Raw genomic sequence first — 24,108 nt, forward strand, 5'->3', positions numbered from 1 at the left:
TTGTCAGATGTAGAAAACAGCAGCGGCAAATTATCACCATCATATATTTTCTCATCAGAAAAAAACATCCAAGAAGTTTTTTATACTATTGTGCTAAATCCTAAAAGTGTATTAACATAGCTCTGCAATTCTGCCGCTGTCAGCTCTGATCCTGCTTTTAAAATTTTCCATCCGTGTTCAACGTGACTAAAATGCTGCAGCTACTCACAAACAATACCAAGCAAGAATGTGGATGTATCTCACACTCCATATAAAACTGTCTGAGAGTCTTCATATGTCAACTGCCCACATGTTAAAAATTAGACATATGTTGAAATAGGTCTATGGACTGGGCCTGTGACTCATAAACAAGGATTATACCAATGCATCGTAACAAGCTGTGTCTCAAACCTCACCAAAAAAAAAAAAATCTTATGTGCTCCTTTGATTACTTCTCACATGATATTTAAAGGTATTACTGAGCTACAACGCACAGAGAGCACTCCTTACCTTCTTCCTTTTACCTCTGGTACCACAAAGCTAGTGAAGCCACTAACCTATACAGCTTCATCCTACATCTCCAGAGCCACTCTTAAGTCCATTTTCTGAAACAGTAGCTATCATTTCCTTTCTGCTCAACTCAGCTATTTCAATTGTTCTTTTGTTTAACAAGTTTAAAAAATTTCAATCTAGGAGCTTTTATTTGAAGACATGGCAAATATTTTTTCTAAGACATTTAATTTATTTTTTTTTGTCCAGAAGGAAGTAAGCTATTAATGATTCATGACTGATGTGGAAGGTAGCAGTTATGCACCTTTTGGTACACACTCCTTCCAGTATATCCCAACTCCCTAGCAAAGAGTCAGGGTTATATTAGATTTCTCTCACTCAGGACCAGGTTAGGGAAAACTGTATTTTTGGGTCTTCCAGTAGGCGACATAGAATCTTTTATTCTAAATGCCACCTGTAGGAAGGCAAATGCTTTGGGTTTTTAGACATGCCATTGGAAGGCAGTCATTTACACATGATTTTATGTAACTCGTGTCAGGCTCAAATTGAGTCACAGACCTATTTTTCCACAATACAATTGTCCCATTCATTAAAAAGCTGGATATACAGGAAATGGGCCTAGAACCTGGTCACTTGCATGTGATAAAATCTGTCACATAGTGATTAAACACATCTCTAAAGGAGTTCAGAACTTTGACTTAGATGCCCATTTGCACATTACAGATACAAATTATACCTGCAGCTCTATAAACTGTTCCATGATCAACAGTCTGTTGACAGGATTTCAGCAAAGACAGGTCTAGTTCTGCAGAATGTTCTCCCTCTCCTGCTAAGGGGGAGTGTTCTCTCTTGTTTTTAAACACACACAGCAATAGATGCACACATAGTTTTTAAGTGTACATAGCAATGACACTTCAGCAACCCTCCTGGTTAATTTTTTATAGCATAAAATTTGTCATTTGTACACATCCGCAGGATCTGCACTGAGCAATTCTGGTTTTGAATGTGTTGGTAATACTGTGACATGCAAATTGGGAACAGAACATGAAACAAAAAAAAAACTTGTCTTGCATTACAAATAAAAATGGTTTAAAAATACAAAGAAAATTACTTCTGTTCAGAAAGGCCAGATGTAGTGATCCCCAAACATTATAGGAACCAATATTACTGCAACTCAGACCACTTTAAAAGTGACTTTTTCAGACAGATGAGTATTATAGGAAAGTTAGTTGGGAGAAGGCTTAACCAAGGAGGCCACAGCAATAGTGGGGCTGAAGAACACTAATTTTAAACATTACTGTCTCTAGGTGTCCCTGCTTGAGGAGGGGGCTTCGAGCAGATGACCTCTAGAGATCCCTTCCAACCTCAACCCCTCTGTAATTCAGTGATTACAAAGTCTTCCTAAGGACGGAACATGATGCAAGTTAATAATGGTTGAAACTTACATAAGACTGTCAATTTTAAGATCAGAAATTGTAATAAATTACCCTGCATTAATCAAAGAAAAATAGGAATCAGTCAGACAGCCGAATGGCTTTTTTCAGTGACCGCTTCCCTTTCCTTTTACTCCACACAATGCCTTATTTTGTAAATGATTTCACTGTTATTTAAAGTTCTACATCCTGTGCTACTGATATAGTAGCAGCAAATTACAATAGTAGGAGTTTTCAATGTCAAAAGTGTCTTCAGTGTGAGAGGAGACCCAGGCTCCAACACCAAGTCAAGACACAGGCAGCTTCATGAAAACAGATGCATGCCTTTCCCGGATAATTGGGTGCAACTCATAGGATAAAAATATATTCGTAAGGTTGGCATGGAGAAAGCATGCTTTCATGCTGAAGGTGCTGGACTAGGTACAAAATCTGCAAGAGTACCCAAGTCCCATTTTCAAATTTAACTTTCAATGAACAAGTTATTTTAAGCCTATAAGTCTACTTTTTAAGCCTGTAAGTCTATTTTAAGTACTTCTAAGGATATATTCAGAATAGTATGCTGATCTAGAAAATCTCTATAAGCACTTTAACTATCTTTGAATTCAATGCAAATCAGAAAATTTTGAAAAATTCAGGTAAATACTATTCACATCGTAATGGAACAAAGCATTTTAAATTTCAGATCCTTCTTTATTTACAAAATGGGACTCTGAAGATTCTGAGCATTGCACAACTGGCCATTTTGCCTGCCTCCCCAGCTTGTAAAGACAAGGCCGGAAGACAGAAGCATTGCAAAACTATGCACCTACCAATACTCCAATAACCTGAATATACATAGAAAAGCACACAAATAGACAAAAGAGAATATATATTAAACAAAAATTAAACATGTTTTAATTGAAATGAACAGATGAGGTTTATTTCAAAGCAGCCATAAGGAAATAGGTCCTTATGAATTGTTCAAAGAAGTCTCATCTGTAATATGAGGGAACATGAAAAAATTTCTGGCTTAAGCTACAGGTTGGTGAAGCTGAGAAACCTGAGTTGAGAGTCAAAATAAGACAAACTAATTTGACACTGTTTATAAACTACAAACCAATGAACTGCAGAGTAAATTAGCAAAATTTGGGCTGTGCTTTCTTTCTCCAGATTAATCTTTAAAAGGACTGAGAACACTTAACATTAGAGACAGTCCTCCAGAGGACATGTAAAAACAATTTTTTCTAATATTCCCTCTGTGTACTTATGAATGACCAATCATTTCCTTGTTCTGTACACCATTTCTAGAACCAGTCATTTTAATGTCCATAGTGCTACAGATGTTTTAGAACAGCTGTTGCATGTATTACTGGCTACAAATTTACAAGACTGGAAGACTCCAGTCTTCGGGAGTACCTTATTTAAAGAGAAAAATGGCTAATACTGAAAAATTACACAGCAATCTTTAAGGAATATGAAAGACAAAAAGAAAATAAACCTTTTTTAAAAATTAGTTTATGAAATTCAAAGGTTACTCAAACTTCAGCTGTTCTCAATTCTGTTATAGTAGAAACATATAACAAGAAATACACAGATCAGCATATGCAAATTAGCAGAATACATCTGATCAAAGTTTTAATGTATTTATTATACATTATAAACCCAGCATTTTTAATTCCAAATTAAAACACTGTACGTGTTCTCACCCTTGCCCTCAGTGCTCAGGTAATAAGAACACAGTTCAAAACCATTTTTATTTGAATTATGAATTTTAAATAATTGCAAATAGAAGTTTCCATGTAAAGTTTTAGACTATTCTGAAGTTACACGTAAAATACCAAATGATTAAGAATCAGTTTCTTTATTTTCATATCCATGTTACACCATTAACTCAGGATCTTACTGGGCCTGCTGTTAACATAGAACTGTATCCCCTGTTTAGAAGGAACAAAATTAAAGGAAGGAGATGTTATGTGAAATGATGCTTATTAAAAGTTATCAGACAGACTAACTGCCTGACAATATAAGCATTGAGTTTGTAACAACAGATGCAGCAGCCAGTATAACAAGACTGTCTACTTTACATAATGCACTTACACAAAACCAAAACAAAACAAAACAAAACAAAGGTATAAAGAAGTCAAAATTAACATTTGACTGATAGGTTCTACCTTCAGGAAGTTCTTCAGCTAAAAAAGAACGTTATTAGTAAATTTACCAAAGGGCAACATACACAAAAAGATGAAAAAGAACAAGAAAAGGAATAATGAATGGACTTCAGAAGAATAAATATTAACTCCAGTATAGCAAAGTGCTTAGACGAGAATCTGAAAAGACTGAGAATTTCATTTATGGTACAGAATTTGGCTGAAGCACAGTTCAGGCAAAAGCAACTGGTGTGAAAGCAAAACTCCACAGAGTGGAGTTCTGCATGCTTAATGGATAACCTGTAGAATGCCTGTCATTACTGCCTTGCTTCAAACTGACATAAATAAGATTAGTTAAAACAAGTCCAGAAAACAAAACTTACATCAACTACTTTTCGTTTTCAGAAGCAAAATTTCAGGATACTTATTATAGACTTGAGAGCGCTATATTTGAGGAAGAAAGGACTAAAATTCATTTCCCCCATACATTTTAGCATTTGAAAACCCATTCTGGCTGCCTTGACCCATGGTCCAAAATGTCTAGTGGCATCAGCGGAGGATGTAAATACAGCAGCTTCTCAGGCATCAGAAAAAACCCTCAAGGGAAACAGCATTCAGCAAAAATGCACTTTTGCAGCTGTTTGGCACTTCTTTAATGATCTATTCTCCTTGTATCTCATTTCAACACTAAACTTTTTGTTGGGTTCCATTCAAGCGTGGCATGCACAATTTAAATGTGCCAAAAAGCAGGTCAGTTCTGTTACAACTTTTTTTTTTTTCCAGTGAAAGCTGACTCAGTGCCACACACGGGGCCTAACTCTATCCCCTTCGCTTCAATAACAATTACTTTACCCCCATAGGTCTCAGAGGATAGCCCAAGGGAATTAAGCTCTAAATAAAAGGCTATATTCTCTGCAAGAGGTAATGGCATGACTTCCTACAAGAAAATTGAAAAGGGAGCATTGAAATTGACAGAGACTGAAGGGAAAGTGCTTCTACTGGAAACCACAGCAGATGGGCATAACAACAATTGTCATGAAAATTATTACAAAGTGTAAGAGTTTCAAAAATAACATTGATCTTCTGGAAACTGATAAATTAAGACCAATGTGTTTGTTGGTATAATCACGTAGAAAGCATCCCAAGAATTTTACAGCAAAGGAGCTACCTGGAGCCTTAACCACTCAGAAGTATCTCTGGACCATGCAAGCAAATCACCACTCAACAAAATTAAGGAAACACAGATTTTTATAGGCAAATAATGTTTACGTGCAAACCATTTAAGTTTACCATTCTCACTGTCTGTTGCACAAAGTCAAGCATAGCTGCATGCAAAATGTAAAGGAAAAACAATTGCTGCCACGAAGAACTTGTAGTTTGAGCTACAACTACAGGAAAATGTTACCAATACATTGTACTCCTTCCCATCTTCTTACACCGTTTTGATACAAAAAGAACATTTCAGTCTGTCACAGAGGAAGAGAATTTTCAAGTAAATGGTTTTGGCGAGAAAGAAATGGAAACTGAAAGAACTTTCAGGCCGGCACCCTTTCTTCAACTTTCTCTTGCAGTGTGTATTCTAGACAGAGATGAAAGAAAGAGGGACAGGTAGTCACTGAAAATAATATAAAGTCCATGCTGAAGTGCCTCAACTGTGAGCATGACAACCTGCTTGCTTAGAGTGAGCACAATCTATTACCACTGATGAGAGCAACTGAACAGCAGCAGTCACAATAGAAAAGTCAGGATGCTGTTTTATTAAAACAAATGCCAATGTCCCCTCAGTTTTGAGAAGAAACAAGAGAGTAAAACTTCTCATCAAAATCCAGGTGAAATGTTAAATCAAAGTACAAGTTGCCTGTATTTAGATGATGTTGCTTTTGTTCTACTGGAATGACATCTTGGAACCAGAAAAGATGTATAAAAGCTGAAGCATGGAATTTTGTTTTCACAACCAAATTCACAGAAGTAAAACTAATTTTAAAAAAACCTTAATCTTTCTCATATTTAAGGGATTCCTACATATGAACAGGATTTTTTAAAGTAAATGTTATCTCAACACTAAGTCTTAACCACTTGAAACCTAATAGATTAATTATAGGTGTATGCGTACAAGAACAATTTAAGGAGGGAAGAGCAGAAGATATTTAACTATCAAGTTACTAAGTAGGAAAATCTGAAGCAACTTCATATGGAAGGTAAATGTGAGATCTGAAAAAAATCTTCTGTTCTTCCGAAATTCTGTCCATGAGCTATCCAACATAAGTAACTAACTCCACTGTTTGCCAACAGAGAGAAACAATAAGTTTACTGAAAATTAAAATACAGATTTTTCATTGGTTTTAAAGAGTGCTCTATCAACTAAGACCAATTTCAACCACTTTTAGTAAAGAAACGTGCTTTACAGACAAATAGATGCTACTGAGACTTTTATGAATCTTTTTTAGAAACTCATGAAAAAATACCAATTTAGCTTTAACCAGTGTAGAAAAAGTCTGTTGCTGACTCCCAACAGAAGAAAACTATCACCCCACAAAATCTGAGTTTAGCATAGACATTTCCTTAAATATTTTTGAATTAATATAGATTATTCCTTTCTGGCCACAAGAAGCACCTTTTCAATTTTAGATTAAAACATTTACAAACTGAATTGGATAAAATATTTTACATATGGTTAGAAGGGGGAAATGCATCCACTTTCTATTTTCCATGCAAAAAGATTAAGACAATCTATGCTGTAGTTACCACTTATTAGGAAAGACAAAGGTCCCTTCTGGCAGGTTTAGTCGATATGACAACTGCAATTACGTGGCTCACACATAAACAATCATTACAGAGTCCTAATCTTTGTATCAGATTTTAGGTGAATGCTCAAGTCTAATGGAGCCCAGGGGCTAGAAAACCGCACAAAGTTTTGTGATATAGTTACTTCATTTCCTTTTCTTTTCTCATGGTAGCACTGCATTTTAATTCAACATAAATATTTCATCCTACATAAAGCAACATCTTGTAGTTTTGTAAGAAAACTCTAAAGTATACCTGTTAGGTCGGATGGCAAACTGATTTTTTCCTTTTGGCCTCTCACCAAAACATCAGTTATTCATGATGCCAGCACAGGTAAAAGCAACAGCCTGTCTCTATAGTAATGATCTATGAAAGCTGAATTGCATTCCTCAGGTAATTGGACAAACAATCTAATGTCTGCTGCCACATACAGGATGGACAGGTGTTCTCCCTGCCTAAACTCAGATGTTAATGAGATAACTAGTTTGCTTCATACATTCTTGAACTTTATCAAAATTGCTATTTAAAAAAATATATATATACAAATGGCTAGATTTTCAATCAGACTTGCTTTCATACCTGATTTATGCCATAAAAATATTTTATTAGAAATTTCAGGGACAACAGCTCTTGTTCCAAAATCTGAAGAGTCAAAGAAATTTTAGTAAAGAGCACAGTACATCTACCACTGACCTTCACAATGAGCATACACATTAGCATCCCTCTTTCCAAAGCAAAAGTTGGGAGAACACTGGCAACGTCTGCCAAAAGCGATACTGACACTGAGCTTGACAATTTGCTATCCTTAAACTTAGTATGAAATACAATATTTTGCTCCCAAAGTTTGCTTTTAACCATCACAATCTGAGGAAGAAGAACAAATAAAAATACCCCTGTCAACTCTGAATATCTAGTTATACTAACAATGGACATACAGCTGAAGAAAACCCTCATTGGGAATAACTGATTCTGTTTGAGCATCTTTTTGGCATTTGTCTACATATATGACAGATTAGCTCAACTCAGAAAGGTATAAAATCCCAAACGACACATGCTAAAAACTGTTGGATAAGACTCCACTGTAGTGAAGCCTCGGCTTCTTCTACACAAGAGGTCAACAAGCTAAGTGAGAAAGATGTTCACTTGGAACAGCTTGAAAGACAAAAAGAAGACAACACTAACTTTTCCATTGGCAGAGCTCTGGTTGCCCTCATTCAGACCAACAATTCAAAGATGTGTTGTTACCTACTGAGCTTTTTTAGATAATATTTTAGAAAACACTGACTTTCTGCTTTGTCTTCAGCAAATGCAACAACTGTCTTTTCATTAAATGAAAACTTATCATCAGATTGCAGAATAGGATTTGAATTATTAGGTTGAGAGCCTGGCAAGTAAGGAACAGGCTGTTATGGTCCATTCCCTCCCTGGCCAACAGTCAACAATTAGATCCAAGTCCTCAAAAGCACAAGAGATAAAGTGACTTTTTGAATTCTGTTTATAAAAGTGGATGTTTATAGCAACACTGAACGGAGAAAACAAAGGAGGATAGGCAGTGGTTTGACAGAGGTGGGTTTGCCTAGAAAGCATAAAGTATTCTTCCACAATAGTATCAGAAGTAAAATACCGCATATCATAGGGTACCATAACTAGACTGAGAAAGCCCTTTTGAGCCTTTCTCTTTTACTGGATTTGGTAATGACTGCAGGCACTGCAACATTGTGTGCTTGAGTGGTGACCTTAATGGTGGATCAACAAAAGCAGCTGGTTCTTATCCAAGGATCCCAGGCTATCCTAACTTAGAAACACCCAAGAGGACAGCACTTTCCAAACTACCTCTGATATTAAGTGATTACTACTTCATTATCCAGTTTTCAGAGCTAGACCACTACTTGCAGGTAGGTCATTTATGAGCAATTGTGCCTATGGATGTTGGTAACACAGAGAAATGACTTCTACAGCTTACCAAATCGAGAAACTATAGATGATTTCTACTGGTTTTCACCTTCTTGTAGTTCAGAAGTGAGGAAAGTAACCTAAAACGAAACAACTATTCATGGAGTGGCAGAGAATGGGAGGTGATTATGGCAGACTATGTCAAAGCATGACTATAGTATAAAGAAGGTAAACTGGGAATATTTATTAACATTAACATGTTAACGTTAAATGAAGTAGCAGAAACTACTTTCAAAACGAACATAGAAAATAGTTTTCAGAAAGTGTGTAGTTAAGCTGTGAAAGTCCTTTCCACAAGTCATGTGAATGTTTGCCTTTACATGGGTTCAAAAAGCAATGGGACAATAAATAGATGTTGAATACAAAAATACAAATTTTATTTCAGGAACTGAAATGGTGTAGGCTGAGGGAAATTCTGGAGACATTTTAGTCCTGTTTCTTGTAGTCTTTTCTTTTCTTTACTTCCCTCATCCAACCTGTTTTTAAGCAGGGACAACCAGAGTTACTGCTATTCTATGTGCCCTCTAGGCACTAAAATTTTATTCAGTTCCACAGCCTGTTTCCCAAAGGAGTAAAATTTGCAGCAAGTCTCACATGGAATAAATGCAGAACAAATCAAGCATCTAGGATAGTGACCTTTGCCAAGGTACAGACAAACATCACATTCTGACATATAGGAGACCCAGTGCTCAAAACCTAGACCCGTGATCTCTGTAAAAAACAGAATTTAAACTTCAACTTGTAATCTTTAGCTTGCGCAACATTCAAGTAATTTATAAAAAAAGTTATTCCTTTGAGAACGGGAAACTGGATGAAGAGAAAGTCTGGCACTATATGCAGCAGCAACAGCATAATGCTTTGCTCTGTAATCTCTCCCTTTAGTATTTGTGAATTATGATACGATCAGGAAGAGGGGGACCTATAAGTGGGTGCTGGTATTGGAAAAGAACACACAAATCTGCCTCTGAAGGGAAAGAAGTCAAAACCAAAACATAGGCTTCGGGCATTAAATGGGCATTGCAAGTTTGCCCCACAGGTGGAATGCGTGACTCTTTCCTCCTGATCTGTACTTTGGAACTGCACTTGTGTCAAAAATGATCATGATGTGGAAGCAATCCAAAGGAACTGAAGTATAAGTTCCGTTAAGATTCCAAGAGGATAAACAAATCATGGTCTTTCCATGGATATTACCTTTTTAAAAGCCATGAAAGACTCAATCCTTTGCAGGCTCTGTATCCCTATTATTCAGGTTTACAAAATAGTTCCACATTCACCCTCTTCCCATTACTTTAGCAATCTCCAGCCCTCTCCATTTTCTCCCCACCTCCTAATTTCTTACCACCTTTTTGCTTCTAACGGGAAGAGACCAATGAGGGAAGAGGCCATAGTGCAGGGAGCATTAAAGAAGACTATAATGAAATTCAGTACTGCAATGGAAAGGTATTCGTTAAAAATGAGAGCCCTATTTCAAGCGTATTTGTCCTGAAATACATACAGCAATAGACCTTATCAATCGTAAGAATTTATGCTTTTCACAGTCCAATATAAGTGTTGGAACTTGTGACCTTCAGATTCCAGCAGCACGTATCACTAGACCATCAATCAACTCAGTAACTGAAAAATCAAGACAACAGCTTCAAAGTAGTTCATTACAATTCCTGCAAGGTAACAACGTAAAAAAGAAAATTCACAGGTAACAACATATATGAATTTGAGTCACCATTTACACACCGCTCCCCCCCAAAAAATCCCAAACTGAATTAGTGGCAAATTGGTAGAATTTGGTAAAAAACAGGTTAGCTTTTAATCCTTTCAAAACTCATCCCCTTCAAATTTCACTTCAGTGGTATACCACTTGGGATGCTACCGCAGTCTATTTCTTCAATATAGGACAACTGTAGAATTAACAGAACAGCCTGGGTTTTTTATGCCTAGTTTAAATTCTGAAAGATTTACTGTGTTTTTCTTAATCCTTAAGTTGCATATTCATTGCTATATTTTCGTCTAACTGCTGTCACTTATATTGTCATGCAGAAGGGCAAATCAGGGTCAGTTTATGTAAGCGGCATCAATCTGAAAAACTTCATCAGTCTTTATTTCAAGGCATTATGCAAAGAAAGCTGACATTAAGAGAGCCTTAACTGACAGCAAATGAAATCAATCAGCAAATCACTAAGCCATAATAAACTCGCTCAAGTTGTAGATAACCCTTCCTGTTCCAGGTCTTTAACCACAAGGCCCACCAAGCGCAGTATCTCCTTTGATTCCATTTCAAAATTCTTGCACTAATATAGTGCATCGTTTGATATTTTTTTCTTGCTCTGTAAGCTATTGATAAGAAAAACAAACAGTCAGAGATATGTTTTATAATAACGGAATACTAAGCAGTTAAGTGAAAAAAAAGACTAAACAAAAGATTCAGCATTTGAAGAAGTTTCTTTTTTACTTTAAATATAATTAAGAGTAGAAAATACTTTGATTCTGTTTCTGCTACTAAGATATTTGTGTAATGAAGTCTATTGCCTTATTAATTCCTATCGCTTAGACTCACTTGCTCAGCATTTCTTCTTAGTTCTTCAAATTAAAATAACCAGTACAAAGTTAAGTGAGACTCCAGACAATTCCTAATCTTTCACAGTATTTACTTAACGAATTCATATGGTAACCCACATGATTATCAATAGTTTAACAGCTATGCTTCTGAATGGGCTTATCTGTGTTACAACAGTCCACACTGCGGACAATATCAAACCATATCAAACAACACGGTCACATCCAAGCTACACAGTGGTTATCTGCTAAAATTACTCCTTTTCTGAAGATACTGCGCATGGATAATCCCATGCAGTTCTGAAAGACAGGATATCTGAAGAGAAATTGCCTAATAAACAAGATGTTATTTTCCGTTATTGAATAATGTTTTGGTTTTGTAGTTATAGCATATAGGAGTCTCCTCTTATTCACTGAGGCAGCTTTGGGTACATATTGATATCACCATGTCTCTAGAATAATTTTTCTCATAAAAGAAGAGTGACTAGAAGTCAATAAAGATACTTCCTTGTTGGGTCCTTAAGCTGTTAGATACAGCAACCTGCAAACCAGCAGGAAAAAAAAACACCTCAGGATTAGCAGAAGCAAAACTAAGTAACTAAACTTGGTGAATTAAGATCATATTTTATACAGTTCTTATAGAGTTTAGCAACACAGATCATTCACAAGAGATTACCCACATGCAACAGATATAAATGCAAGAAAAAGTCTAAGTGAACAAAGGCAGATAGTTACATGATTGCTTGAAAGGATCAAGAAAGACAATTTTCCATTAAGAAAGGTTACTGAAAGGTTAAATTTTTATACACTAACTTTGGCATTCAAGGTAATCAGCAGCAGATCTTAGCTGCAAAGTTTTTACAAAACTAGTAACGCTTATGAATGAAGTTGGACAAGACTTAGTAGCTTCACAGACATAAAGAGACAGCTTTCAGTAGTTGATTAATTGGTGATTACAGACACTGACTTTGATATTTATGGTCCCACAGTGACAAAGACTTAAGAGGGTTGGGGTGCAATCAGTGCACCAGCTAACTATAAAGCCTTCTGATAAGGGTTCTTCATATAGTCTCTATGACTTTATTACAATGAAGAAAGGCAAGGGAAGAAACAAAAAAGTGAAAGGGTGGCTGAGAAAGCAGGGGAAAAAGGCTAACGATAAGGAGGGGGAAAGTGAGGAAAGGAGAGAGCGCAATAAAAAAGCCCACAGAGGACAGGGAGGAAATGACTGCTAAAAGAAATGCTGTGAAGATGAGAGGAAGTTGGGAACACATTTTACCTGCAGAAAGCAGAAGGGGTGTGAAATTCAAAGAAGGCAAATTTCCAACATCACTGACATTTTGAAGATGCCTTTTTATGTTTTAAATTGTGTTTTGCTAACATACATTAATGTTATGTTTTAAAGGAATTATAGTTAAAATAAAACATGGTAAAAAGGCTTCTAAATATTCTAAATATTTATCCTCATAGCACAACCTATCTGGAGACATGACTCCAGGTACCAGCTGAACACATTCAAGGACATTGAGTTCTTCATGTTACGTCTCTTCCACCTGGTTATTCAGATTTTACTTAGTTGTTAATTATTTTTTCTTAAAACCTGCATCAACCGTATTTTTGACAAATTTAAGTTTGCAAAAGGTCAGGGTTGCAAGAGGTGTCATCCCATTCTAATGAGTTCAAAACACTTATTTATGAGTATTTCAACTCAAGGTGCAAGTGCAAAGTATCATTATATTAATAAAGAATCACTTCTCTCTTTAAACAGTGTACTGGAAGGTAGGCTTGTGGTCACTCCAGAAGCAGCACATTTCGATACTAGGTAGGAAACTAGTCCTTTTGGAGAAGAGAACAGGGGAAGAGCAGCCCAGGTGCTGGGGACAGCAGCTATTGAACTCCTGGAGAATGAAGACCCAGTTTCACCCAACAAGAAGCAGCAGTTTGATTCCAGAGGAGGCAGCATTCTGGCCTCTGTAATGAAATGGATAGTTCCTTCTGTGGTGAAATGGTAGAAGTAAAAAGAAATCACTAGAAGCATGTGCACATTGGGTGCACGTACATATAAATGCACTATCTTCAAGAATCTCTTAGAAAGTATTCACCTTTCTGAAGTATTAAGAGAAAAAAAACCCAAAACTGTTTGTTCTTTTAACAGCTATGCCATTAAAAAAATAAAGGTGGCTCCAAAACACAAGTACAAGATTTAAAATACTAACAATTCAGTTTTCAAGAGTTATTCCATGATTACTTCATCCTATTAAGTCCTCAAATCAGAAGTTTGAAAGACTTGCCCTATGCAGAGGATAAAATCTGACAGCAGAATTATGATGTTACCTTTGAAATCACTTGCTTCCTCAGTTTGGTAATAACTTTTTTTATTGACAAGTAAACACAGGACTGAAAAAGTGTTTATTACTTTGAAAAAAAAATTCAGCAGAATTATTCATATCTTTTACCTTCTAATTTATCAAACATAAATCTAAAATTAATGAACATGTGAAAATAAATACAAATTAAGAAGCTCCTAACACTTTAAACTATATTTATGTTTGCCAAATTAATTAGAAGAAGTGGACCTACAACACAATGAGATAATGCATGACTAAATCATACATGAATACATAATTTACATGAAATGAATGGTAAGAACCTAGTCTTTCATAAACTTAGAATGATTATACGCTAACACTGAAGATAGGTCAGTAGTCGGCAATGTGACTACCACTACTATAGGCCTGTATGTTATTACTGCAGTTTTCATTTCAAATTACCTCAAAACACCTGAGAAACGCAAAGGAGTGCATACAAATCCCACGTGGACTTCCTAAACCCACATGAACAGATGGACCCGTGCTGGAGACAGAGGCTGAGGGAGCATCGGAGGGGGGTGGGGGCCGTGGGAGGGGGAGAGAGAGAGCGGGAGAGAGTCAGAGGGCAGCGGGGACGGAGGGCGGGAGGCCGAGCCGCGGGCAGCGGCGGACCGAGGGACAGCGCGGGCGCGGCGGGGAGAGGGACGCAGACCGGGGAAGGCAAGGCAAAGTGAACACTTGCCCACCTCAAACACACCCGGCGGAGAGGCAGCGCACCGCAAGTGCACAGCGCCTTTCAAAATTAAGGGAGAGCTTAGTCTTGAAAAATACAGATTTACAGACTCAAGCTCTTGATTGTAACAAAATAAAATTTTCCTAATACACAAGGGATTTCCAACAGTCAGGTCCATCTTACCTCTCGGATGAAGGGCAGGACACAAAGAAATGCTTTCTCCAAGACCTATAAATACTGACAAATATGGATAGATGCACGTGTACCCCTTTTACACCAGCCTATGGTCTCAACCTCACATCTGCTTTTTCATCCACCACATAAATGCATTAAATATTCACATTCTCATTAAAGTCACTCACAAAACTTGCCCATTTGGATTCACCAATTCATGTAAATCCTGTAAAACAGCAACACAAATCCATCTGTGAATATCAGTTCTCTTCCAAACCAACATCCAGAATTCATATCATGTCCTTCAGCAACCACATACTAAAGGAGGAAGAGGCCCACCATGCCAAATACTGACCCAGAAGCAACCACCACAAATTAACAGGGCCAGTTAATAAAATACGCAAATGGAGAGTTTGAAGACAGAGGACAAGGTAGTTCCCATGACACAGAAAATCATCACTCTTCCCCTAACTGCACATCTGCAGGCAGCCACCACGTGTGAACATCAGTGGCTGCCTGATCACACAGCCACATGCATGTCTTTTAGACACACAGCGGATGTGATTCTGACAACCACAGCTAGTTTCTTGTTGCCACTGACAGTGCCTGAATAAATCTGCTATTCCTGTGTATTTGCACATCTGAGACATCCTCCATAAAGACAGTGCTCCTCTACTTTGTTTCAACAGCTCCTGTAAAACCAACCTGCAACTGTAGGTACAGACCGTGACCCAGGCACACAGGGCAAAGCCACTGATTTGTATGTTGTTAGCCTTTCCCTGTTCGGGAATCAAGCACTTATACATCAAGTATACACTACGCATCCTCTTGCTATCGCAAAACTAGTCTGAGGTACCTAAACTTGCTTCAATAAGTCTCTTCCATACCAGTTCTTACCCTTCTACATCTACACCTCCAAATAGGAGAAATTTACTGTGAGAGTATACCAATGCTTAGTTATTTATACATGAACGTTCAATACCTGGGGACTTGATTTTAGGTCAAATGGCTTGCCATGAGTCTTAATTACATACGTGATGTAAAAGTACTTGAGACAATTCAGAACAAATCTTCTGAATGATCACTTTTTCGGTGAGCCAATAACCTCCTAGAGAAGAGAGAGTTAAGAGAACATTATCCTCTTCCTAAAAGTGTAGCACAATTCAGTTGTGTGTTTTATAAGGAGTTGATAACCTTTACTGGTTAACCTAAATAGCCAAGCAAGACTACTAGAATTAGGAATCCTGTGTTATTTCAGTTGCTCTGTTTCACCCTATATCCTCTATTTATCGGAGGCTTCACATACAGTTCTACTTTTTGTCTTCAGTGGCAAGAACAGCACACCTTAAGCCCTGTTCTCACGCGTTTCAAGTGGTCGAAAATACTGTATTTTCCATTTCAAACTTAACTAAGTAACAAACAGTACAACTTTGTGACATAACATCCTTTGCAACAATTAAATACCAGGCGAGAGTGTTTCAAAGCTATAGCGATCATACCATTCTATTCTTCCAGATACTGCACTTTTTCCATTACTTATCCATCTTAAGTCAGATTTTCAAAGTATTCCAGTAAGTCTTGTTACAGTTTCCAAGAATTTAACAAATGCCTACAAATTAAGTCATACTTTCACTACTTGCACGGGGCTTTAGAAGACACTCAGTGCAAGAATATTCTTGTCAAATAACTTACATTTCAACCTATTATGTAATTTTTCAACTCAAGAGCCATTACGTGAAGTGCAGGCTTTGGAGAAGATACACAGAACTTTGTGTCCCAAACATTTCATTATCTAAAGGTCTATCACTAGAGAGTACAACACATTCTTTAAAAGATGCACACCACTTCCTATACAGCTTAACAATTATTTCATTAGGGAATGACAAGGGTTTTATTTGTGTGTTTGGCTGATCAGCCCTGTAAGCATTCGTCGTATTTGGAATGTCAGATCCATTTGCTAGAAAAAACAGCCTTCTGGTTTTACAAGATAATTAATCAAGTATGCCACAAAAAAAGCAAATCTCTGATAGCTTAGTTCACAGTCAAGCAACTTAGGTTCATTATGCCAATCTTCTTTGTACTTGTCTCCTATAAAGAAAGCATACTTTTTCCAAGAAACATTCATAATAGAGAGAACAACAATTTTAAAATGCCAAGACTTCTCAGATTCCCAACGACAAGAAATATAAATTCCTAATGCTCCTGAGCAAATCAAGTGAATTAAGGATAGCAGACTTCATTCAAAATGCTTTTAAAAGACACTTGTTTTCCAAAAAAACTGGAAGAAAGATAAGCTATGCAGACATGTATGCACATACAAATATACCAACTGAACCAATAGATAAAAAATTATTATTAATTGCCCATTCCAGCCAACTAATATGACCTGGATGTGTGAATAATAAGAACAGAACAATGCAATCTTTTGTGAGTACCCAAGAGTTCTGATAGCCAATGCTTCATCCCTATCATACTGTCTAATTCACGATCCTAATCTTTATGCAATTTTTTAAAAGAAACCATCAAATATCAATAAATTTAGACCTGGAAAAAACCTCCTTATGTCTAACACTTGCAGATATTAAGGACTAACTGACATGTAATTGTCACAGACTAACTATAAAATACATGTAGCAGTAGCAGTTGTAGAGAACATGCATGCAAACAATTCCACTGGTTTTAGTAAGAAGTGTCTATAAAGTGATTACTAATGGCTTAAGTCACCCAAGGTTGTAGGATTGCCCTTAATATAGTTTTGCATGCAGTGAAATTAAAATCAATTAGCTGACTCCCAGCTATAGAAGAGAAATTTTATAATAAAATCTTTATAATGTACTTAGAAAGTTATTAAACAGGTATTATGTAACTAGCGATGAGTAGAGGCGAGGCAAAGGAAAGGGAGAGGGTGAAGGAGCAGAGAAAAGGAACTACACAATGAGACAGACTGTGAACCACAGCGCTGTTTGTGTGTGTACAAAGTAACCATGTGTAATCAGAGCTGTCAGGTGAACAAAAAGTATGTGTATGCCACTGCACCACCAGTAGGCTGCCCAGCGCATACATTACGATGTGTTAGTTACGACACAAGCAATCTGCACAAATGTGAAACGCCACTTTTTGTACTTCTGTTTCTCTTAATCTTCTTAGAAAGAAAGAAGGAATAGGCTGTCTTGCAAATGCTTCTACAATCATTCTGATGTCAAAAAAGAATGGGAGTTGGGATGGGACAAAAAAAAAAGAAGGAAAAAAAAAAAAAAAGGCAGCTATCACTGAGTAAGCCACCAAATTAGCAGAGCAGTATTTAAAAGCTGGTGATTTCCATGACTGCTTCTTTGAAAAGATGCCACCCGTGGAACGTTTTGCACAGCCTTAGAAGTGATCATCACTGTACTGGGGAAACATTTGTAACTCTACCCTCTGCTAGAGACACACAGATGTGTTAATTGAAGTACACGGGAATCTCAAGGTGTTACACACTACTACTTTATTATGGAAACACGATAATACACACATAATTTAAGTCTTTACCACACACTGAACGGCATGAATGCAAGAGGACAAGGAGAAATGTCCAGTTAGAACCTGCCTTGAATATTTGATTTTGTGACCCTGTTCCTGCAATTATATGCTTCATCTAGAACAGAAAATCTAGAATAAATTAAAAAGGGTTACTACAAAAACATACACACACTATGCAATACTTGCATTGCCATCTGACTTCCTTGCACTTTACATGACTAGCTCTCCTCTCTCTGATTCGCATAGCAGAGCACAATGAACGGAGTATGTACTTACTCTGCATTTCACTCTCTCACTGAGAAAACAAAATGTTCTGTCTTTAGCAATAATGTATCACAAGAATGAAGTAATTCTGCACAGCTATAAAGATTAAGGGATAGTATGTGTCTATGAAGACATAACAAACTTAATAAGGAGGCATTGCATAGAATCTATTTTCAGAACTGCAAATACGTACATTTTCAGTTCATTTCTCTTCTTTCGCATTGTTTCCTCCTAGGAAAATTAGTATTTTGAAACATACAAGTCTTTAAACCTACAAGAGCAAAATACCTTCTAGATCTAAGAATTCCAAATAGCAGTTTCTTTTCAATTAGGAATGCTCAAAAATCACCATTACTTCTAAAACTGTAATATGGAAAAATCTGACACTGACCAAGAAGCAGCATAAAAATCCTGTAATTTTTGTTCCCCTATTTTATTTGTCTCGCTTAAATTAAGGTGAGGGAGGAAAGTGGGGGTGGGGTAGAGCTATGTTAATTTTCAAATAGAATATTTGCATTTTTCTATGGTCACCTTCCCATCAGTTATTTAACATTATAACTGCAAAATTAAAAACTCACATCATCTCTGAAATACCATATTCAAGGGTGGATATGAAATCTATTTCTCTTTCAACTGTTGACTGCAATAGTTTTGAAGCTTTTTGTTCTCCACACGTTCAGAGCAGTCTAGCTTCTTGCTCTCTCTCAGATGCAAAAAAGGAAAAAAAGAAACAGGATTATTTTGGTCTCTAACCTGAAATGCTACAACCTCTGGCCTGCCCTTCAGCCCTTCCACTGCAAAGGTCTCTAGGTGCAGTCTGGGTAGCTGCAGGGTGAAGTCATTCTTGGTTGCCGCAGTCCGTGACAGCAAGGTCTGATCTCTGACCTAAAGGGAAAAAAACAGCATCAATGGTAATTCCCCTTCAGACACATTAACTGGGATGAACTGGGTCCCCTTGAGCCCACTGAGTGGACTTGCATTGATCGCTGGACCTGAAATCCATGAATAAATTTAGGACTAATTGATTTTTCGTTGCAAATAAATCTCTAATTCAGAGTGCTGGGAGGGAATGTTAAGAAGAAAAAGCATCTTCCCCTGGTCTGAAATGAGAAGGAAAGAAGAGGCACTAAGGGCTCACAAGCCCACCTGGTATACACATTTCACAGATCTGTCCCCTGTAAAAACCTTATAAGAAAATAAACAGTGATTGCACTTCTGATTCAAACAAACACCAGCTATGAAATTAAAAAGTTCAGGCGATCATAGAATAAAGAAGGCTGGCATGTGAGTTCTGGCATGTACTGCAGGGAGATCGTACCAGTCCTCCACAATAAGTTTCATTTAATATCAATTCAGTTAAACCCCAGACTGAAATGAACAATCCTCAAACAAAGCCAAGTAAACCAATCTGTAGCTCTGCAATTAACAGGAGGAGGAAAACAACCCCACCTTGCTACTAGATTTCTTATTGTGGCCTCACTGTAAGAAATAATGGGCTAACTGGTATTAATCGACTTTTATACTGTTTCTAACTCTGCCCATTTGGAGCGGGAAATGCTACAACCGGCACAGAATTCAGACAGTTTGCTATTCAGTTAGTTTTGCGGGCAGTCTGAAAGGGAAGGCTGGAACAAAACCCCCGGGCAGCGGCAGCCCCGGCCCGGCGGTGTCATGGCCGCGGCGGCCGCGGCCGCGGGCCGTTGGTGTCGCGGCGCCACCTGCTGGCCCCGCGCGGAAGGACGCCCGCGCGGCGCGGCCCACAGGCGCAGGTACCACCCGCGGCAGGGCAAAGCCGCCGCCGCCGCCGCCGCCCCGGCCCGCAACCAACCCGACCGGCCCGTGGTGCGCAGGAGCACGGCCACGGTCATCGCTATTTAGAACGCAACGTTCCCCCACACATCGCAACATATAGTTCGTCTATCAGCACGGGTGTGAAGCTACCCGTATTTAACGCGCAGCTTCCACAGACATATCGCTCACCTCCATATACCATACGCTGCCACGCACCCATTTTTCACTCTAATACAAAAATTACCATGTACAAACGGATAGAATACATCATTCATTTGGCACAGACTGTATCTGTTGACACAGACAGCTAGTACTGCAAAAATACTGTCTTCAGCAACAACACACAGTCTGATTCTAAAGCGTATACTAAATATCTACTACATACATATAAATCGATGCACCATTTACTAAATACTATTCAAAATAAATTTTAGTTTTTCTTAGCCTTTTCTTGGCCTCCCTTGCCCAAAAGAACTCAACATGAATTAATATACGTCCATTCATTTTAAATCCCAGATTACTTTTTTGGTAATCGCTTGCAAAATCAGATTTTCGTAAAATTATGATTATGAGTGAACATATTTCAAATAACAGCACAGCCTTTGAAATGTGCTCTGATCGAAAGAAGTATGCATGTGTAAATCCACTGATACAAAGAAGAAAAGATTTTGTTTTATTCGTTGCTCTGTTCTGTGGGAATAGGGAGTCCTACATTTCCCAAGTTGACCTAAAGAATTCCTGTCAATACCTGTGGCTGCCAAACATATGCACTATGATGCAATTTTTATAACAGGAAAGGTCCTCTACACATTTTTTGCACATATAGTGCACTAGGTTCAGGATATATAGTCCTATGGAACAAACATACTCTCTAGAGTGTTCTGTCAGTATGTGTAATTCCGGTCAGATGTTAACCTTGCTGAATATAACAAAATGCATTACTTGAAATACACATATATATACACACACACACAGATATACATAACTTGATTTACATTTTTATAGCTTTTATACCCCAACTTTTCAGTGTCTTTGCTGCCAGTATGCACACAGATAAAAGAAAACATTAATGTGGATTAAGGTACTAAGAATTTATCAACATCAAACCACCAGTGTTTTTGCCTTCTACCCTTCTGAACCGTAGTCAATAGATCTAAATATTTTACTGCACCCTGGCCAATTCATTGTTTGATGTTTAAAAACTCACCCAGAATCAAAGAAAATTTATTAAATTTCAGCCCCCAAATGAGATACTATTAGCTTTGAAAGTCAAGTTTAACTGCGATATTGATGATTCTCTTTTTTCTGTGACAAAACTCACAAGGGAAATCCCTATGTCAAAGTACAAAAGCAGATTGCTAATACTAGGGGGAAAAAAACAATGTATAAGCAATGTAGGTATAATACACACACAATACAGACAGTGGAAGTCCTTTTAACCCTATTAGTTTCAAATTCTCCATTTCAGTATTGGGGCCTGACACTCACTGAACAATGAAATACAAAAACCATTTTTTAAAACGGCTGAATTGTGGTTAAGCATGTGCCATTAATAGCGCCGCACCAGAAAAGCGCATATTAGCCCCTTAAACAGTCTATTTGATATGAAGATTCATAACTAAAAAAACCAAGCCCAAAACTTCTTGTGTTTGTAAATATTTAGATTGTAAAGAGTAAATCCCATTATCAACATGCATACTGAGAAACAGAAAACAAAAGTTAGTTTTCTCCATTGAAAAATACTCACAAGGGTTCAGGAAAAATTATAAGAACAAAAGATCGGCCATATACTGTACAAATACCATCACACTGTTTCAACTAAAAGTGAAAAAAAAGCAAAAACAGTCTTCAAGCTGGCTACCTCTTCAAGGAATGGAAAGCTGTAACAGCTGTGCCTGCATGGAATCACGCTGGACAGGCCGTTCCTATATAAAATCTTAGTTAAGAACTAATTTCATCACTTCCTGGCTTTCTGAGATGCAGAAAGATAGTGACATGAATTGGAAGACTGTGATTTACTTCCTCATTCTCTAAGGAAGTAAGCACAGTATTCACATACACACTTACATTACAGAACTATCAGGCAAAGGTAAAACTGGTAATTTTTTTTTTTTTTTTTGGCAGCTTAACAGAGAGGAAAACCATCCCATGTAGTTAAGCTTTATGATGCAAGTTTCAGAGCTCTTCTCTCCACATGAAACCTAAAGCAAGACTATTTCATCAGAGAGGTCTCCTTAAGCTAGAGACCCAATGCTATAATCTAAAAAAACCTAATTAGCTAATCAGGCTTATTGCAATTATTAAAAATGTCTAAAATGAGTTCCACCATCCCATACTCAAAAATTAATAGAGAGGAAAAAAAATACAACTGTACCTATTTCCAGTGTTAGTGAAGATTTTGGCTATTTCACAGTTTGGTAAACACAATTTTGGCTAAGACCATGAAAAGTTGCAAGAGTGATTTTATATGGAGCATAGTAAGTACTGCAACAGTGGGCTGCGAAGTATGACCATCAGATTTCTAAGCTTAGTCTTACATAAATACTGTCCGAAAACAGGCAAAATCACAAGCGGATACACACAACTCTACTATAGCACTTAAAACATTTTAAAACAAAGGAGCACAGTGACTTATGACAGTGTTTAACTTTTTCATTAATTAAGAGAGCAACACAGAAGACAACACTACAGCTTCTCAATTTAAAATCAATAAAGTGCTGATGAATTCAGATCAAAGCTGAAACTGAGTAATAAACTGAAGTTACATTATTGACTGAACCAAGGTGTAGAATTTGATGGGCTAATTCCACATGTCCAAAAATTATATTAAAAATTCTCTGCTGATCAGAGATAACAATAATTTTGTCTGAAGCCACTTCTATGCTCACATCTTTGTTTTCCCTCTGCACAGTTTGAGCTGGTATGTCTAGCTATGCCAATAGAGACAGGCTAGCAAGTCGAAAATGGTATTAAGATGTGCTTACTCCTCCCTTATGACTTTGCCCAGTTACTATCTGATGGACAAAACAAACCTGGGATTTTTGTTCATCATTTTAGACCTAATTCAATGCTTTCTTATGGTGAGAGGAAAACGACACCATTTATGGATACAATCTTTACCATGTAAGCTATATAGGAGAACCTTCATAGGTCAAAGTTCACCAATCCTACATAAGAAATAGTACCTAGAAAGTAAAAGACTTGGAGCTTATTGTACTTCCATTTCCTATTAGTATTTTTAATACCATATAATCTGCAATTTAAATAGTGGAACAAAAACTACAACGGTGCAGTGACTTGGTGATGATAAGTCAATGGCAAACAATGACTTAGGCTGCTTGATTTTGAGGTGACCATATTGCTGAGACAACAGAAGCTACAAATGTTATGAAATCATACTAAGTGAGTGCAAGCAAAATGGTTTCTACCACACCGTTAGGCGTTCTGCATGTGACATATAATTAACAGAACTGTTTTTAGAAGTTTTTAAAATAGAAGGAAGCAGTTTGAATGCAAACCACATCTTAGTCTTAACCACAGTCTTGTAAATATGTGGCTGATTTACCTGCAAAATGTCCATACCTCCAGGGCAGCAGGTAGAATGGAGGCCTTATTGCACAAATCAAGGACATGCACATCTACTGAACGTGATGCTTTGCCTTCTTCAATGAGAAGTTAACAGAAGTAAGTTATATAGTAACTCATTTGAATAGGCATGTCTTTGTTAGAGGCACAAATGATCATGGAACTAAGGAGAATAATAAAAAAGTATATACATTGGTGGACAGAATTAAACCTTCATGAACACTTTCTCATTTTTTAATGTTTAGTTATGAATTGTTGATGTTCTCTTCCTCTATGTTAAAAAAAAACATGAAGGAAGATGCACCAATAATAGTACTGAATAGTGTTGATAACAGCGATTCTTCAAGTAAGTTGCCAATAAAGATGATCTTTGTAAGGATATGTCCATACGCTGTCGT

General features: G+C 37.2%; 1 protein-coding gene across 1 annotated transcript in view; it reads right to left on the bottom strand.

Moving 5' to 3' along the window:
* The window catches only part of CCDC171 (coiled-coil domain containing 171), a 147,906-nt gene that overhangs the window by 23,699 nt on the left and 100,099 nt on the right, over positions 1–24,108 (bottom strand). Inside the window, exon 22 of the mRNA XM_086480110.1 lies at positions 19,088–19,219. Within this exon, the coding sequence (XP_086336236.1) occupies positions 19,088–19,219 (132 nt within the window). The remainder of the gene's footprint in view (positions 1–19,087; positions 19,220–24,108) is intronic.

This window comes from Leptosomus discolor, chromosome Z (genome assembly GCF_034619465.1).
Source record: "Leptosomus discolor isolate bLepDis1 chromosome Z, bLepDis1.hap2, whole genome shotgun sequence".
Classification (NCBI taxonomy): Eukaryota; Metazoa; Chordata; class Aves; order Leptosomiformes; family Leptosomidae; genus Leptosomus; species Leptosomus discolor.